Source organism: Passer domesticus, chromosome 1 (genome assembly GCF_036417665.1).
Source record: "Passer domesticus isolate bPasDom1 chromosome 1, bPasDom1.hap1, whole genome shotgun sequence".
Classification (NCBI taxonomy): Eukaryota; Metazoa; Chordata; class Aves; order Passeriformes; family Passeridae; genus Passer; species Passer domesticus.
Genome location: NC_087474.1, coordinates 963455 through 981381, shown reverse-complemented (window position 1 = coordinate 981381; position 17927 = coordinate 963455). Strand labels below are relative to the sequence as shown.

Sequence of the window (17927 nt, the reverse complement as noted above, 5' to 3'; positions counted from 1 at the left end):
CTCAGGGACCCCGCTGTGGGGGACAGGGTGCACAGTGCACACGGGGGGCTGTGCAGGGACCCCAGGGTGCCACCACGGCTGGCACAGCCAGGACAGGGACCCCAGGGTGCCACCACGGCTGGCACAGCCAGGACAGGGTGATCAGCCAGGTCCTCACTGCCCGCAGTGCTGCCATGGCCCTGGTGTCCCCAGGAGGGGAAGGGGGGTTTGGGGTGGCCCTGCTGCTCTGGGAAGCCCCGGGGAGCTCTGCCCTGCTCGCAGCAGATGTGACAGCAAAATAAAACCACCCGCGCTTCGCTTTGCTGAATTCCAACTTTTTAATGCCTGTAACAATCCTCCAGGCACCACGTGGTGACAGCAGCCGGAGGCACCCGGCTCCCCCGTGGGATGGAGCTGCTGTCCCCAGCACGGGGACACCCCAGCACCACCCACATCCCGCCGTGGCAGCCACAACTACCCCACGCAGGGCACATCCCCGCTGGCAGCAGCTCCACATCGTTTCCTGCTGGCTGCAGCAGCCACTCCCTGGGAGAAGGTTCTGGCAGCAGCTTTGTGTCCCCAGCACTGCCACTGCAAACCCCACGGCACAACTGCAGGGAACAGCGGCCAGGCGGGGCTGGCGACAGCCCCAGCGAGCTCCGGCCCCTCTCAGGGGCACAAGCGGGTCCGGGCACGTGTGGCTGTCACTGCTGGGGAGGGGTGTCCCCGAGGAAGGCCCGCCCTGCGCCGGCCGACACCATGTGCACCGCGTCCTCCAGCTCGTAGAAGGCCTGGAAGAGATCCGGCGAGGTGGCCTGGCACTCCAGGTACCGCCGCAGCGTGGCCAGGCTCTTCCAGACCTCCCGTTCCGAGGGGCAGGGCGGCACGGCCGCCAGCTCGCCCGCGTCCTCCCCCTCCGTCACGGCCTCGTCCCCGTCCGCCTCCGCCGGCTCCGGCTGCTCCTGGCCGAGCAGGCCGGGGGCCGGGGCGAGGGACACGGCCTCGGCGCCGCTGGTGAAGCCGGCGGCGCGGAAGCAGCCGGCGATGAGCCCCGGGGGAACGTCGCCCCAGGCTTGCGCCAGCATGTGCAGCACATCCAGCAGGCTGGGCTGCCCCGCGCCGCGCTCCGCCGGCAGCCACCGCAGCAGCCGGCGCCCGTAGTGACCTCTGAGGTCGCCGGCGACGCCGCGCTCCAGGGGCTGGGCCAGGGCGGCGGCCGGCGGGACGAAGACCATCCTGACGTTGGACAGCTGGAGGTAGGGGTGCGCCTCGTGCTTGGCCAGCAGGAGCAGGACGCTCTTGCCCCTCCGCCGCATGGCCTCGTTGAAGTCCCGCAGCCACTCGGCGAAGAGCGGGGCGGTCAGGCCGGCCGGGCTGCCGGCGCGGTAGCTCCACGGCATCTGCTCCAGGTTGACGCCCCGCAGGCAGCGCGGCCGGGGGCTGTCCCCCACGGCCCGCAGCGGCACCTTCTCCGAGCCGCTGGCGTTGGCGCAGAGCAGCAGCGTCAGCCGCTCGCCGGGGCTCTCGCCCTGGCCGAGGGCGCCGGCCGGGAGCGGCACCGCCGTCTCCCCGCAGGCGAAGATCTCGGCGGGCGCGTAGCTGCGGAGGAGCCCGGGCAGCACCGTGCCGGCCCAGTGCTCCGCCGTGGGCTGCTCCGCGTCCCCTTTCTCCGCCGGCGGCTTCTTGCCGGCGAGGCCGTGGCGAGCGCCCAGGCGAGCCAGCCAGCTGCCGCTGGGCTCGGGATCGGGCCGGGCCGGGTGCCCGGCCCTGAGCTGCAGCAGCGGGCGGCCTGCGGGCAGGTCGGCAGCGTGGGCACCCTCCACCCAGCGCAGCAGCGCGGCCTCCAGCGCCGCGTCCTTCCCCTCCCGCTTGCGCTTGCGCTCGGGGTCGCCGTTGCGGTGCCACTCGCTCAGGATGCGCTCCTTGTTCTTGATGATGCGGCAGATCTGGGGCTGCGACACGCCGAAGCGCTTGGCCAGCTCGCTCTGCGACACCTTGGGGCCCTCCAGCATCTCCAGCACGCGCACCTTCTCGGTCAGCGACAGCTCCTTCCGCTCCTTCCGCGGCGCCGCCGCCGCTCCCTCCGCCGTGCCCGGGGAGCGCCCGGTGCAGGGCCGCGGGCGGTGGGGGCTGCCGGTGACCCCCAGCCCCCCGGGCTCGGCGAGGCCTCTCCCGCAGCGGCCGCAGCCGAGCTCCGTGCCGCGCCCCAGCCGGTGCCGCACCAGGTCCGGCTTCTGCCCGACGCCTCGGCCGCACTCGGCGCAATCCAGCGGCGGCTCCCCGGGCCGGCAGCGGCGGCTCTCGAAGGCGGGGGGTGCGGCGATGAACCCCCCGTTACCGGCAGCGGGGTGCGGCTCCGGCTCGCCGCCGCCGCAGTAGCTGCAGCCCCGCTCCCGCAGCGGGACGAGGAAGTCGGCGGGGCCGGCGTGGCGGGACGGGGGCGAGCGGGGCGGTGGGGACACGCCGTGCTCGCTCTTCACCTCCTTCCCCTGCCAGTCCCCTGCGGAGACAGGAGCGCGTTGGGCAGCGGCCGCCTCACCGGGGATGCCGCGGGACCAAGCTCCCGGCTGGGCGGGATGCGGGCCGGCGCCCGACTCCTGCTCCCGGTGCCACCGGGGCGCCATCCCGCCCGTCCCCGCGTCGCGCTCACCCCGGGCGGGGCCGGCGGGGGCCGGGGGGCTCTGGTGCTCCCCGTAAGGCCCCGCTGCCGCCGCCACCCCCCTCGTCCCCTCGCTCCACCTCGGCCAGGATGTCGGGTTTGGTGATGGCGTAACCTGTGGCAGAGACAAGAGGAGGGACAGCCGGTGATGCCGCTGGCCATGCCGGCCACACCAGGCCAGGGCTGGCTGCCCGTGGTGATGGGGACAGCAGCCGGTGTGGTCCCGTGGTGACCCCAAAGCCACCCTCCTGCTCCCGCTATCAGCCCGGTGAGTGCCGGTCTCGCTGGCGCCGGGCCACCACCGGCGGTGCGAGGAGCGGTGCCGGGATGGCCCCGGTGCCTCACCCAGCTCGACGGGATGCTGGCGGTCCTCCTTCATGGCACCGGCACCGTCCCGGCCGTCGGGAAACGCGGCTGCAGCTGCTCCCGGTGCTGCTCCCGCCGAGGCCTCAGTGATGCCTGGGTGATGCCGCGCCGGGATGACGACGCGCGGCCGGGCGGCGGGACGCGGCGCCCGTGGGGGCGGTGGCGGGGCCGCCGAGCGCCGGTGGGCCGCGGTGGCGTTGCCGCACCTGTCCCTGTCCCCGTCCGTGTCCCTGTCCCCGTCCCCTCCCGCCCGGTGCCGCCGCCGCCCCCGCCTCGCGCGGCCCCGCTACCGGCGGCGGGAGCGCGCGTGACGCCGGGCCCCGCGGTCCGCCCGCCGCCGGGGGTCGCTGTGGCGCCGCGCGCCGCCGCCGCCGCTCCCAGCGCGCCCCGCGCCCTCGGCATGGCCGCTCCGCCCCGCCGCTGCTGAGCCGCCGCCGCCGCCCGGCCCCGCCGCCGCCCGCCCGCGCCGCCGCCCCGCCCCGCCCGCGCCGCCCCCGCGCCATGGCCGACTGGGCCCCCGCTGAGGTAAGCGCCGCCGCCGCCGCCCCCCGCCTCCCCCGCCGGCCGCCGCCCCCCGGCCCGGCCCCGCGTCCCGCCCCCCCCGCGGGCTGCGGGCGCGCTCGCCGCGCTCACCGCGCTCACCGCGCTCACCGCCGCGCGTTCCCCCCGCAGGAGCTGGAGTGCATGATGGAGCCCCAGGAGCTGGGCCTGGAGCAGCCGCTGGCCGCCCCCGAGCAGAGCCCCGGCGGCGAGGCCGAGCTGCCGGCCGCAGAGATCTCCCTGACGCTGGTCACCGAGATCCAGGCCGTGGACAGGAAGGTGGACACCCAGGCCGCGCAGCTGATGAACCTGGAGGGCAGGATGAGGATGGCGGAGACGAAGCTGATCGGCTGCGAGAAGACGGCGGTGGAGTTCGGGAACCAGCTGGAGAGCAAGTGGACGGCGCTGGGCACCCTCATCCAGGAGTACGGGCAGCTGCAGAAGCGGCTGGAGAACATGGAGAACCTGCTGAAGAACAGGAACTTCTGGATCCTGCGGCTGCCCCCGGGGGCAAAAGGAGAAGTCCCCAAGGTAACGGTTCGCTGCTCCCCGCTGGAAAACGGGGCTGTTCTGCACGTGTGCTGGGCTTAGAATTCCATGCCCTGTGCTCACAGCCCATTATCCTGAGCTCACAGCCCCATCTCCTGAGCTTACAGCCCCATCTCCTGTGCACTGTCAGCCCCATCTCCTGTGCACTCACAGCCTGATCCCTGCACTGTCAGCCCCATCTCCTGTGCACTGTCAGCCCCATATCCTGTGCACTCACAGCCTGATCCCTGCACTGGCAGCCCCATATCCTGCACTGGTAGCCCCATATCCTGCAGTGACAGCCTGATCCCTGCACTGGCAGTCCCATTTTGGGACAGCTGCAGTGCCGGGAGCTGTCCATGGCTCCCCCACAGCCCTGTCTTTCCTTCAGAACCCAGAAGCACCAGCACAGTTCCTGCTATGTTGATTATGCCCCATTCATGCACGTGTGATCTCGGAGGGATGTCACAAATTCCTGTGTTTGGATCACATGGAATTTTGTAGCTCAGTCCCGTGTAACTGGGAAGGCTTTGGGACATCCCCAGGGGCTGTTCAGAGGTGATGAGCCTCACATTTTTGACACAGAATTGTGTCAAAAAGGAGGTGCAAAGGAGTCTGTGCCAGGCACTGTGCACGGGGCATCGCCTGTCACAGGAGGAGGCTGAGCAGGGGGAGGTGACAGGCAGGTGACAGGGGAAATCCCTGTCGTGTCCCATGAGGCATGAGGCACATGGGAAGGAGCAGATGTTCTTGCCTGGGACCGTCCTGCACGACACTTGAGGAGTCTGAGAAAATTGAATGAGAAAACGTCTCCAGGTGTTTTCTTAAATGAGAAGCAAACCCCGTGGTGCTGCTCCTTGCAGGTCCCCGTAGCCTTCAACGACGCCTCGTTTAACTTCTCTGAGGAGGAGTGGAAGAGCCTCAACGAGTGGCAGAAGGAGCTCTACAGGCACATCATGAAAGGCAACTACGAGGCCGTCATCTCCATGGGTAATGACAGGCCTGGGTTTGCCCTCAGCCTCCTGGCACAGAGTTTTCCTGGGAGCTGGTGGATGGAAGCAGCGCTGTGCCCTGCAGGGTCAGGGAGGGGGTGGCGTGCTCTGGGGAGGTGGGTGTTACACAGCCCTGGCACTGAGTTCAGCCCTCACAGCCACGCTGAGGGTGCAAGGATGTCATGAGTGTCACCGCACGGACAGCGGCTCCCTGATGGTCCCTGCAGCCCGGCCAGTGCTGGGGTTGTGAGGAGGAGGAGGAGGAGGGGAAGTGAGAGGACCCTCAATCCAAGCAAAGCTGGGGAAGAGGGAAGTTCCTTTGTCACGCCAAGGTCCACAGATCCACTGCGCTGGGTGCATCAGCCCGCTGGCTGCTTAGGGCAGCGCAGGGTGCCCTGTGCCCTGCCTCTGAGGTTCCTTCCAGCCCTTTCCATGGGGAGCTGTCCAGACTTCCCTTTCCTCTCCCACGAGGGAGAAGTGAGTTTGCCTGGTGCTCTGTCCAGCCCCAGGGAGCGAGTCCTGCTCGAGGTGCTGCGGGGTCTGCTGGGGCAGAGCTGGGGAGAAGCAGTGAGGCTGAGCTCTGCCTCCTGCTTTCCCCTCAGCAGCTCAGGGCAGTGCATTCCCAGCCAAAGGAACGCGCTCCGCTCGCTCCTGCCAGTCCTGGCCGCGGGAATTCCCTCTGGGAACGCGTTGCCTTCACAGCATGTTCCAGAAATGACCTTGCCTTGGCTGGACCGGGGGTGGGAGCGCAGACGCCGTCCCTGGTAGCCAGACACTTCCCTGTGCCGAGCCCAGGCTCAGCTGCCTCCCTGCCATCCAGCTCTGCCCAATCCAGGCCTTTCCTGCTTTTTTTTCCCCCATTTATTTCTTTGAACAGAAGTTTCCTGCAGTCCCTGTGTGCCAGGGAGAAAGGTGAAGGGTAGCCACAGCCCCCACTCTCTTGTTTCTAAACCAGTCCCGTGTCCTGCTCCTGAGGCACAGGAATGCAGCTGCAGGGGATCTGGGGATCTGAGCCTGGAGCTTAGAGAAATGGATCTGTGCTTCATCCCAAGGTTTCCCTTGAGAAACGAGGTTTAGGGCTTTGGCTCCTGTGTGAGGCAAACAATCCACCGGAGCAGAGGTGGAGTTTAACCCCCAGGGCTTCCCACATGTCTGGAAGTGAAGTTTTCTGCTCTCCGCCCGAGGAGAGATGGTGATTGTCCCCTTTCCCCCACCAAAATCCGCGAGCAGCCCGTGACTCGGACGAGTAGGACGGAGCGGTCCTGGCTGGAGGGAACCGCACGGGGAGGGCAGTGCTGGCAGCTCTGCTGCTGCCCCCGAGCTGAAGTGCCCATTGTAATGGATCCGCGGACCTTAGCGCAGAGGAGAAGACAGGAGAGCCTGCAGGTAAGCCTGGATGCCTTTTCTTACTGTCCTCCTCACGCTGCAGGCTGGGAGGTGCTCCTCACCTGAGCAGAGCGTGCTCCTGCATCCAGGGCCCACGCAAGGTGAGCGGGGCAGAGGGCTGAGAGCAGCTTCCTAAGCCTCTCTCGTTCGTTTCCCAGCGAAGGAAGGTTGGTGGGCAAAGGCTGCAGAGTCGCCCTCCTGCCAGGGCAGGGGAAACATCCTCATCCTCTTTTTGTGTGCAGACGCTGCCATTTCCAAGCCTGATCTGCTGACACGGATTGAGCAGGGAGAGGATCCCAACGCTGAGGATCAGGAGGACTCCGAGGGAGGAGAGACCCCCACAGACCCCAGCACTGGTGAGCCACGAGGTTCCTGGGACTCAGGGGAGAGGTGGAGGCAGATGTGGGGCTGTTCTGTTTTGTCAGCTCTCCCCCTCAGGTGCAGGGGGGTTTTGCTTTCCTGCTTGTCTCCCACCTGATGCATCCCTCTTTCTGGAATCCTCTAAAGCAGCTGGAAGGTTGGAGTGTAACTCCTGCTCTTTTCTCTTGCACAGAGTTTTTCTTCCCTGGGCCTGATGACAGCTCGTGGGGTAAATATGAAGAGACTCTGGCTGAAAGCCATGAAGGCTCTGAGGAAGAGGAGAGCATGGAGGTCCCTGGTACATGTGAGTGCACTGAGCTGTTTTGGGAAGTGTCCCTTGCCTACATGTGCTTTTGACTTCCCAGCCTCATTCCCGGGAGCAGCTCAGCTTTTCTGGATGGTGCTTTTCCAGAATTTCAGAAGGTTGCTTTGAGTCACAGTTTATACCATGGGAGATCCTTCACCCTCAGGCACTGTCCAAGCCCATGAAGGAAAAGAAGTTTTATTCCTTTTTCCTCTGTTTTTCGGGCTTTATCCTAAAGCACAAGTTCTTAAAGGCCTGTCCTGCTTCAGGAGCTCTCTTTTTTCCCTCTGGCTACCTATCTATAGCTAGATTACATATATAATATTATATTACAATATAATTGAAGATAGGAAATTGCTGGAGTGTGAGAAGGAAATGGAGCTGGGGGAGGGTCTGGAACACCAGGATCTGCTGAGGGAGCTGGGAAAGGGGCTCAGCCTGGAGAAAAGGAGGCTCAGGGGGGACCTTCTGGCTCTCCACAACTCCCTGATAGGAAGGGACAGCCAGAGGGGTCGAGCTCTACTCCCAGGAACAGGGACAGGATGAGAGGAAGGGTCCTCAAGCTGTGCTAGGGAGGGTCAGTTTAAATATTAGGAAAATTCTTCCCTAAAAGGGCCTGTTACACATTGGGACCACCCAGAGCAGTGGTGGATTCTCCATTGCTGGAGGGATGTAACATCCATGTGGATGTGGCGCTTGGGGACATGGTCAGGGCTGGCCTTGGCAGTGCTGGACTTAATGATTTCCGAGGCCTTTTTCAACCTCAGTAGTTCCAAGATTCCAAGTGAAATCCCTCTGGACAGAGTAGGTGCTCCCAGCTGGACTCAGCCCCGTCAGTGCCAGGCTCTGAGCTGGGTGTGCACAGCAGAGACCACCCGTGTCCCGAGGGAACTGAGTAAGTAACACCCCAGTCCTTGTGACCCCAAATGACACCAGTGTCTCTGCTCCACCAGACGAACAGCCGTGCGAGGAGGAAGGCTCCGAGAGCCTGGAGCTTTCCAGGTCGTTGACAGGAAAGTGGGAAGAGGTTTTCTCCAACCCGGAGGAGGAGAAAATGCAATCGAGCAGCAAGAGCCAGAGCGGGTCGGCCCCGCCGCAGCGAACGGCGACGGGCAACGGGCTGAGGCGCTCCGTGCGCCGCGGGAGAGACTTGGCCAGGAAGGATCCCGAGGAGGCGGCGGCCGACAAGGGGCCCTACATCTGCTGCGAGTGCGGCGAGAGCTTCCTGGACAAGCAGCTCTTCGCCACCCACCAGAAGGCTCACGCCAGCGAGGAGGCCTGCACGTCCCTGGAGCGCGGCGAGAGCTTCCGGCAGAAATCCAAAGCCAAGGGCCAGGGCCCCTCCCGCTCCAAAGCGTCCAAGCGCCCCGACGGAGAGAAGAGCTCGGGATTCAAGTACGGCTTCGTCAGGCACCAGGTGAACAACATGGTGGAGAGGCCCTACACGTGCTCCCAGTGCAAGGAGAGCTTCAGCCTGGAAGTGAGCCTGATCCTGCACCAGAAGCTGCACACGGGGAAGGGCGACGGGCCGCTGACGTGCACCTACTGCGGGAAGGACTTCCGAGACCTCTCCAAGGCCATCCGCCACCAGCGCATCCACACCGGGGAGAGGCCCTACCAGTGCACCGAGTGCGGCAAGAGCTTCATCCGGCGGGACCACCTGCTCAAGCACTGGCGGGTGCACACCGGGGAGACCCCCTACCAGTGCCCCGTCTGCGGGAAGCACTTCCGCTACAAAGAGTCCCTGAATTGCCACCAGAAAATCCACTCCCGCAACCCGCGGCCCGGGGAGGATTCCCAGCACAACCTGGGCTCGGCGGGCACCCAAACCGACCATTTCTGCGTGAAAAAAGAGACTAAGCAGTAGCCGTGGTGGGGCCGGGGCAGGAGGGCTCGCGGTGACCGTGACGGTCTGGCAGGTGGACGTGCAGCATGATGGCAGGTGACTTGTATCGCAGCTAATCCATGTGGTCATGCTACGAAGCCCGCTTTGGTGAAGCATCCAAGGAATTCCTCTTAAAGACTCTGCTCGGCCGGCCCAGGCAGCTCTGGGACCCCGCGGGGTTCCGTGGCGCTTCCACCGCGGCGCAGGCCCCGCGCTCGCTGTTCCCTACGCAGGGTTGGATTCTGCCCGTAGAGAATAACCCCGAGCGATTCTCTGGGCTCCGTATTTAGCAGGTGTTCCCCCACCTATCTTTGTGCATATTCAGGAGTGACAAGCTTTCGCTTTCTTTTTTCCACTCGTTTCACTGCAAGGCTGGAAGCGCGAGGAGGGAGGGAGGGAAGGAAGGTGCCGCTCCCGCTGCGTCGCCGTGTCCCGAAAGGCTGCGAGGCCAGGACTGGGATGAAGGCAAGAGAGACGAGGCAGAGAGGAGGTCAGGGCACGACGCGGGATTTGTGGAAGGCGGAAAAGCGGAGAGGAGAGCGTGGCAAAGAGCGGGGTGAGATAAAGCAGGTGCAGGAGAAGGGGCTGAGGACATTGGAGCAGGAGGAGTCGGGAAGGGCAGCGTTCGGAGGCGTGCTGGGGCCACTCACACGAGGAGGACACGTCTCCGTGCTTTTGAAGGGTGTCACTGGCACCAGCCGGGCTGTGGTTCCCCTCTGGCCCGAGGGAACGGCGCCGCTGGGCCGACACGCGGACTCCTGACAATGAAGGTGATTTTATTATTATTTTTTAACTGGGTTTGGTCTCACTCAGGTAAGTCAGACGAGTGAAAGCAGCTTCTCCTAACCCCTGTAAAGAGCTGTTTGGTTTTTAGTTAACCTAGAAGTAGTCTTATTATTAATTATTATTATTATTATTATTATTAATTATGATGATGATAATACTACAAGGAAAGGTGTGACACTATATTTCACAGTTGCTCTAAAACACTTCCATGTATGCGATAACCGCCCGGAGTTTTCCAGCTGTTTGTGTAAATATTGGATGACTTCTGGAGCTGTTGGTGTTGTTCTGAGGTGGCTGTACGTGGTGTCTCTTCGCTCTGTATCGTCAGCTGCTGGTTCGTGACCGTGTTTTGTAATAACTTTTGTAAAGTCTGTCAATACAGTGTTTCCATTCTGAATTCAGTGTCAGCCCTTGGCGGGTACCTGCAGCTCCCTCATCCTGCTCCTGGCTGCAGCTTTTCCAGGTCATTGTGGAGCTCCCTCATCCTACTCCTGGCTGGAGCTTTTCCAGGTCATTGTGGAGCTCCCTCATCCTGCTCCTGGCTGAAGCTTTTCCAGGTCATTGTGGAGCTCCCTCATCCTACTCCTGGCTGAAGCTTTTCCAGGTCATTGTGGAGCTCCCTCATCCTGCTCCTGGCTGAAGCTTTTCCAGGTCATTGTGGAGCTCCCTCATCCTGCTCCTGGCTGGTACTTGGGAGCTTTTCCAGGTTATTGTGGAGCTCCTGCTCCTGGCTGGTACTCAGGAGCTTTTCCAGGTCATTGTGGAGCTCCCTCATCCTGCTCCTGGCTGGTACTCAGGAACTTTTCCAGGTCATTGTGGAGCTCCCTCATCCTGGTACTCAGGAGCTTTTCCAGGTCATTGTGGAGCTCCCTCATCCTGCTCCTGGCTGAAGCTTTTCCAGGTCATTGTGGAGCTCCCTCATCCTGCTCCTGGCTGGTACTCAGGAACTTTTCCAGGGCATTGTGGAGCAGGTGAACAGCACAAGCCAAGCTGAGCTGGAGAGCCAGGCCTGGCAAACAAGGCTGCTCTGGGATGCTGCCTCTGGGATTGGTGGTTTTGACTTGATTTGGGTTTGTGCTCCAGGAGCCAGCCTGTGCCACACACAGATGGGCTGTGGACAGCTGAGGAATCCTTGGATACCTGGTGGGATGGAGCTGGGACATCCCACGCCCAGGGTGAGGGACAGGGAGAAGCGCTGGTGGCTGTGGCCACCTTGGAGCTGGGATCATGGAATCAAAGGATGGGTTGGAAGGGGCCTCATAGGGTGCCCAGCAGTGCCACACACTGGGTGTTTTTTCCTTCCAGGCTCCCTCTCAGCCCGGCATTCCCCAGGCTCTTCCCTGCCAGAGCCCAGGACACAGAGACAGTTCCCTCTCCCCACCAGTCCAGCAAGGGCCAGGGGTTGTTCCAGCTTGGGACTTGGTGAGGGAGGGGAGAGGGCAGCCCTTCGGTCACAGCCACCATGGGCATGTGGCACTTGGGGTCCACAGAGACCAGGGAGTGCCAGAGTCCCTCAGCCACCCCAACTCCTGCTGGGGTCTGGGGGGATTGAGTGACCCCAGTGAATCCCCCCAGTGAATCCCCCACACTCTGACTCCAGTGAATCCCCCCAATGAATCCCCTCACATTCTGAGTGACCCCAGTGAATCCCCCACACTCTGGGTGACCCCAGTGAATCCCCCATGCTTTGAGTGACCCCAATAATTCCCCACATTCTGAGTGACCCCACTGAATCCCCCACACTCTGAGTGACCCCAGTGAATCCCCCACATTCTGGGTGACTCCAGTGAATCCCCCACATTCTGAGTGACCCCAGTGAATCCCCCCAGTGAATCCCCCCCATGCTCTGAGTGAATCCCCCACATTCTGGGTGACCCCAGTGAATCCCCCACATTCTGGGTGACTCCAGTGAATCCCCCACATTCTGAGTGACCCCAGTGAATCCCCCCAGTGAATCCCCCCCATGCTCTGAGTGAATCCCCCACATTCTGGGTGACCCCAGTGAATCCCCCATGCTCTGAGTGACCCCAATAATTCCCCACATTCTGGGTGACCCCAGTGAATCCCCCACATTCTGGGTGACCCCAGTGAATCCCCCATGCTCTGAGTGAATCCCCCATGCTCTGAGCGAATTCCCCACATTCTGGGTGACCCCAGTGAATCCCCCATGCTTTGAGTGACCCCAATAATTCCCCACATTCTGGGTGACCCCAGTGAATCCCCCATGCTTTGAGTGACCCCAATAATTCCCCACACTCTGAGTGACCCCAGTGAATGCCCCCAGTGAATCCCCCATGCTCTGAGTGAATTCCCCACATTCTGGGTGACCCCAGTGAATCCCCCATGCTCTGAGTGAATCCCCTATGCTCTGAGTGAATTCCCCACATTTTGGGTGGCCCTGGTTGAATCCCCCACACTCTGGAGCCACTCCATGGAATGGGGCTGCCCCATTGGCCATGGAGGTGCTGGAGATGGATGGTGGGGAGAAAGAGGGGGAAAAGAGCTCAGGGAAGGAGCAGCCTGTGGGATCCAGGCTGGGGAGGGCGGGTGGTGCCAAGGGCGAGGCTGAGCACGGCTCTGAGCACACGGAGACACCGTGGGGACACACGAGTGTCCCTCTGTGCTCACACATGTGCTCTGTGTGTGCACACAGCACTCCAGGGACGTGGCTGTGTCCCAGTCCTGCTCTCTCCACATCTGGCCATAACCACAGCTGGTGATCCACACCCATCTCCACAGCCAGGGTCAGGCACTCCCTCTGCACTGCCATGTACAAACCCCAGCCAGGGACACCCCTGAATTCCAGAGCTGCTCCTGGTGTCCCCTCCCAGTGGATCAGCCCTGGACAGGGGTTGTGGATCCCTGGACAGGGGGTCTTTATTTGGGGGTCCCCACCTGCTGTCACACCCCTGTCCTCCCCCAAGCCCAGGTGACCCATCCCACTTGTCCTCTCCCTCTTCCCACAAACCAAAGGGTTTCCTGCCATTCCCTGTGCTCAGTGTCACCAACTTCCCCACCCAAGGTGTGCCAGGCTGTGCCAGGCAGGGACGGGACTGGGGAGATGGGATAAGGAAGGATACGGTGGGACGGGATGAATGGAATGAGATGGGATGGAACTGGGTGAGACATGGATGGAACGGGATGTGATGGGATGAGATGTGGGATGGACGGGGTGGGACTGGCTGGGACAAGAGTGGACACACAACATGGATGGAATGGGATGGGACAGGATGGGATCAGACAGGGTGTATGCAGTGGGATGGGTGGGACAGGAGGGCATGGGTGGGACAGGGCGTGGTGGGATAGACAGAAGGGGGCAGGACAAGACCGGGAAGGACAGGACGGACTGGGATGGGATGGGATGGGATGGGAGAGAATGGGAATGGATAACATTAGACGGGACGGGATGGGATGGGGCAGGAGAGCACGGGATAGGGGGATGGGATGGGATGGGATGGGATGGGATGGGATGGGATGGGATGGGATGGGATGGGATGGGATGGGATGGGATGGGATGGAACGGAACGGGACGGGGGGCTGGGGTGGGATGCGATGCTGCGGTCGGGTCCGAGAGGTGGGAGGGGAGGGGTCTCTCCATTTCCCCGGCGCCGCCGCCTCCGGCCGCCATTTCCGAGCCCGCAGGGATGGGCGGCGGAGACCCGACGGGCGGGGCCGGAAAAGCCGCCCGGGGCCTCCGCAGTGACCCCCTGGTCCCTCCCCTGCCCCGCCATGTCGCGCCGAGCCCCTCGTGCTCTCCTCCGCTTGCCCCCCACTCAAACCGGCCCCTGCCGTCACCTCGCGCCGCGCCCCGGCGCCTTCCCGTTACTCCTCGGTCCCCCCGGTCCCCAGCACAGCTCCTCGGGCAATCCCGAGTGCCGCCAACAGCCCCAGCCCCGGCAGTTCCCCAGTGCCTCGGTCCCCCCGGTGCCCGGTGCCCGGTGCGGGCGGTGCCGTGAGGGGGCCCCGACGGGGCGGGGCGCTGATGCCGTCGGGCCGCCAGGGGGCGCTGCGCGGCGCGCGCCCGCCCCGCTCCGCCCCGCTCGGCGCGCGGTCCGGCGGCGGCAGCGCCCCCTGGCGGCGCGGCGGGGCAGCGGCGCGGCCGGAGCGCCGGACCCGGACCCGGACCCGGAGCCGCGCTCGGTGTCGGAGCCGCCGCCGCCCCCGCCCCGCCGCCTCCGCCCGCTAGGCCCGCGCCGCCTCCGCCCCGCCCCCGCCGCGCCGCGCCCCCGCCCCGCCGCGCCGCCCCGCGCCCAGCCCGATGCCCGGCGGCGGGCGGAGGTGAAGCAGCGAGCGGGCGCTGGATCCTCCCGGCCGCGGCCCCCGGGGCCCCGGGCACGGAACAAAGGGCCATGGCCGAGGGGGCCCCCGCTCAGGTAAAGGGCGCCCGCCCGGCGCGGGGCCGGGCCCGGCGCGCTCCGCCCGCCCGCGGCTCGCGGGCCGCACGTCGGGGCTGGCGGGCCGCGCCGTCGGGGCCGCGGCGGGCGGGGGGGGGCGGCGGCGGGCGGCGGGCGCTGTCAGCGCGCGGGGCCGCGGCCGCCCCCCCGGGCCGACGGGCGGGGACGGGACGGGCGGCCCCGGGGGGGCGGCGGCGCCGCGCCGAGCCCGCCCGGGCCTCCGCGGCCGGCGGCGCCCGCGCTGCCGTCGGGGCCGGGCCTGCACCACCCCCCCCACCTCCGCCGCCGGGCCCCGCGGCCCCCCGGGACCGACCCGCCGCCGCCCCCGCCTCCCGTGTCACCGCCCGGTCCCCATGGCGACGGGGCGCCCGCAGCCCCCCGGGTGTCCCCTCGCCGTGCCCATGGCAACGGGGCTCGGCCGGCCCGTGTCACCTCCCGGCCCCGCGCTGTCACCTCCCCCCATCCCCGCCGCGGCGGGTCCTGCCCGTCCCGTGGGACCGGCACGGGGCCGCCGTAAGCGGCTTAGCGGGGACACGGGGACGTCCCCGCCGCCCCGGCGAGCGCCGGGCCCTGCAGCGGCCCCCCCCGGCCGGGTCCGCATGGCCCCGGCGATGTCCCCGCCGCCCCGGGGGGCCCTGTCACACCGGCGGCGGGCGGGTCTCTATCGCCCCGGCAGGGTCCCTATCCCCCTGCGGGCATCCCCCGCCCTGACCCCGCGCCCTTGTCTCGTCCGCAGGCGCCGGAGCCGGTGCGGCCGCCGCGCTGCCCCTCGCCCCTGCGGCCGGCGGCCGGCGCCGAGCGCACCTCGGAGCGGGAGACGCAGACGGCTGAGCTGTCCCTGACCGTGGTGGCGGCCGTGCAGGCGGTGGAGCGCAAGGTGGATTCCCACTCCACCCGCCTGCTGGACCTGGAGGGTCGGACGGGGATGGCGGAGAAGAAGCTGATCGACTGCGAGAAGACGGCGGCGGAGCTGGGGAACCAGCTGGAGAGCAAGTGCGCGGCGCTGGGCACCCTCATCCAGGAGTACGGGCTGCTCCAGCGGCGCCTGGAGAACATGGAGAACCTGCTGAAGAACAGGAACTTCTGGATCCTGCGGCTGCCCCCGGGCAGGAAGGGGGAAGTCCCCAAGGTAACGGTGTCCTGGGTAGCGGGAGCCGGGCTCTGCACCCGAAATGCTCCCGGAGGGCCGGCCCGGGGTGGGTGAGCGGGGACAGCCCCGGCTCAGGTGAGTCTCTCACCATTGCAGCTTCCCAGCTCTTCCCCTGCTGGGGCTAAAATACGGAGGGACAGAGGCCTGGGAGGACATCCTGGTACTCAGGCCAGAGGTTTCAGTTCTGCTCCACTGCGCTGCACAGCCCTGGGGCCGTTGACTCTTTTTTTGGTTTTTTTTTTTTTTTTTTTTTTGCCACCATTTCTAGAAACACTGCAGATTTTGTGGTTCTCCCGTTTTGACCACCTTGAAGCTGCAGAGTCTCCCAGGCCAGGGAAGGAGCCAGTGGGAGCTGCTGCTGCAGGGAAGGGGGAAGCTTTGGGATTCAGGAAGGCAGATGAGCTCCCTGGGCATAGCTCTGGAAAGAGCCCACCATCAATATTCAGTTCCTACTTGAATTTCACAACCTTCCTGCTAAAAGAGTGTGCAAATGAGACCACGTAGGACATGGGAGAGGGAATATCTTGGAGAGAGCAGACAGGATCAGGGCAAGGTGGGTTCAGACCCTGACACCCCATTAGTGCAGCTGGGGGACAGATCCGGAGTGCTGTTCCCTCTGAAGAGCTCCACTGCAGCACGGCACATCCTGAATTTATCCTTAGGAATTATTCCTTGGCTGACAAGCTGGGAAGCTGCAGATGGTGGGCACACAGTAACCAGGGATAACGGGGAGCCCTGTGGGCCTGGGTAGAGTTTTCCCTGGAGTTCTGGGGTAATTGAATCCGGGAGTTACGTCAGCTCATCCATAGGGATGAGTCCAGCCCAGCTCCTGGGTTTTCTCTCCCTTACGGTCCCCCAAGCCTGATCACCCTGCAGAGAGCAGGGACTGAGAGGAGGAGCTCAGGGTCCTTAGGGGAAATCCCAGTCTGGACTCATCACCAGGAACCATCCATTTTGTTGAGTCCTTTGTTCCCAAAGAAATACCTGCCCAGGAGTTGTTTTAAATGTTAAAAGCAGCTCGTTGATGGCCTCAGAGGAGCTGAAGCCTGGCTGTGTCCAGGCTCCTGCTTGAAGCTGCTGTTGGAATTGCAGGTGCCGGTGACCTTTGATGACGTGTCCGTCTATTTCAATGACAAGGAATGGGAGAAGCTGGAGGAGTGGCAGAAGGAGCTCTACAAGAATGTGATGAAGGGGAACTACGAGTCTCTGATCTCCCTGGGTAAATACGGGGTGTCCTCGCCCTTCTGAGGGACAGGAGGCTCCTTCTGCCTCCTCCTTGGAGATCCCCTTGGATGAGACCCAAACGTCCCATTTTAAAGGCTTGAAAGCACAGGAGGATGTTTTCAGTCTGGGTTTATTCCAGCTCGTGCTGTGGTGGTGTTCTGGCTGGGAGAGGGATGCCCTGTGGGCAGGTGGGCTGGAAACCACCCAAACCTCTTCCAGCCACAGTTATGCCATCAAAAACCAGCTCCTTCCTTCCCCATGGTTGTTGGGAGGGCTTCCCTGCATCCTCTGGGTCTGCAGTGGGTACCAGCCCGTGACCCCTTCAGAGGATTTTGCACCTCTGGATGTTCCCGAGTGTCCTCACGTGTCCCCTGCGTGCTGGGAAGAGGCGGAAGCCAATTTCAGATTCCCAGTGCAGTAATCCCTCTCTCCCACCCCTCTGTCTCTCAACAGACTATGCAATTTCCAAACCTGGTGTTTTGTCTCAGATCGAGCAAGGGGAGGAATCGCGGGGCAGGAATGAGCAGGACCTGGAGGAGAGTGAGATCATTACTGATGCCACGGCAGGTGAGGCGGCACCTGGGCACCAGGGCAGCTCTGGGTTGTGTTCTGAGCTGCTCATCCCCAGGCTGGAGCAGATGTTGCTGGGAGCTGTGGCTGATGTGGTTTATCAGGAGAAGCCTTGCCTAGGAATGGGATAAATTGGGCTGATTGGAGGTTTGATGTCCAGGTACAGCTCAACATAGAAACCAGGACAAGCAGAGCCTGGAGAGCTGGGCACTGGGAGCCCTTCCCAGCAAGGGAAGCATCTGCAACCAGACCAGGTCCTCAGGGAGCCAGTGTGCCTGGCAAGGAAGGGGAATCGGGTCCCCTTGGGAGAGCCCATCCACCCAGAAAATCCTCCACCCTCTCTTTGCGTGTATGGTGGCTGGGTTTATCCTTGGAGCATCCTCCTGGGCGGGGAAGCCTGGTCCCAGGCTGTGTGCAGGGAGATGGGATGGTGAGGGCCAAGACTGGGCTGGGAATGGGGCACCAGTGACCCCAAGTCCCAGAGCGAGTCCTGCTCTGCGATAAGGGGGCTGCTAAGGAGATAAGGAGGTGGCCTGGAAGAGATGGTGTCATCTGCACTCATCATCCCTGATTCCAGGCTGTGGATGGGGGGGTCACACCAACACCCTGCTTGTGCTCTCCATCACAAGGATCTTGAAATTTGAGGCCAGTGGAAAGGGGAAAATCACGGGCCCACGTGGAGCTGCAGCTGGGGGATGTGGGGTGGCCGAGGGGTGCTGAGCTGTGGCACCACGGCCCCAGGCTGGGTGGAGTGACTTCCCTGTGCCTGTGAAGGGTCCTGGGCTGGAGGTGGGAGCGTGGCAG

General features: G+C 64.1%; 3 protein-coding genes across 3 annotated transcripts in view; 2 read left to right on the top strand and 1 right to left on the bottom strand.

Annotated features, from left to right (window-relative positions):
* Positions 1–17927, top strand: part of LOC135286691 (uncharacterized) — a 34445-nt gene that overhangs the window by 12433 nt on the left and 4085 nt on the right. Inside the window, exons 14-21 of the mRNA XM_064399827.1 lie at positions 759–1691; positions 1807–2293; positions 2476–2672; positions 2763–2866; positions 13786–14158; positions 14916–15308; positions 16422–16548; positions 17007–17120. Coding sequence (XP_064255897.1) covers positions 759–1691; positions 1807–2293; positions 2476–2672; positions 2763–2866; positions 13786–14158; positions 14916–15308; positions 16422–16548; positions 17007–17120 — 2728 coding nt within the window. The remainder of the gene's footprint in view (positions 1–758; positions 1692–1806; positions 2294–2475; positions 2673–2762; positions 2867–13785; positions 14159–14915; positions 15309–16421; positions 16549–17006; positions 17121–17927) is intronic.
* LOC135295788 (tigger transposable element-derived protein 3-like) lies at positions 321–3254 on the bottom strand. Its single transcript, XM_064411557.1, has 2 exons — positions 2984–3254; positions 321–2753 (listed from the first exon to the last, which is right to left on the bottom strand). Exon 2 carries the CDS (start codon positions 2601–2603, stop codon positions 684–686), a length of 1920 nt encoding a protein of 639 aa, XP_064267627.1. The 5' UTR covers positions 2604–2753; positions 2984–3254; the 3' UTR covers positions 321–683.
* LOC135296142 (zinc finger protein 777-like) lies at positions 3404–10182 on the top strand. The gene is made up of 6 exons (XM_064412153.1): positions 3404–3529; positions 3677–4075; positions 4936–5062; positions 6693–6806; positions 7004–7114; positions 8068–10182. Exons 1-6 carry the CDS (start codon positions 3506–3508, stop codon positions 8979–8981), a joined length of 1689 nt encoding a protein of 562 aa, XP_064268223.1. The 5' UTR covers positions 3404–3505; the 3' UTR covers positions 8982–10182.

What these genes read in the sequence shown, in the direction of transcription:
- LOC135296142 (XM_064412153.1), top strand. Translation starts at nt 3,506, where the DNA reads ATGGCCGACTGGGCCCCCGCTGAG. An exon ending in CCCCACAGACCCCAGCACTG is followed by an intron (nt 6,807 to 7,003) that starts GTGAGCCACGAG and finishes TCTCTTGCACAG; the next exon opens with AGTTTTTCTTCCCTGGGCCT. An exon ending in CATGGAGGTCCCTGGTACAT is followed by an intron (nt 7,115 to 8,067) that starts GTGAGTGCACTG and finishes CTGCTCCACCAG; the next exon opens with ACGAACAGCCGTGCGAGGAG.
- LOC135295788 (XM_064411557.1), bottom strand. Translation starts at nt 2,603, where the DNA reads ATGGCGCCCCGGTGGCACCGGGAGCAGGAGTCGGGCGCCGGCCCGCAT.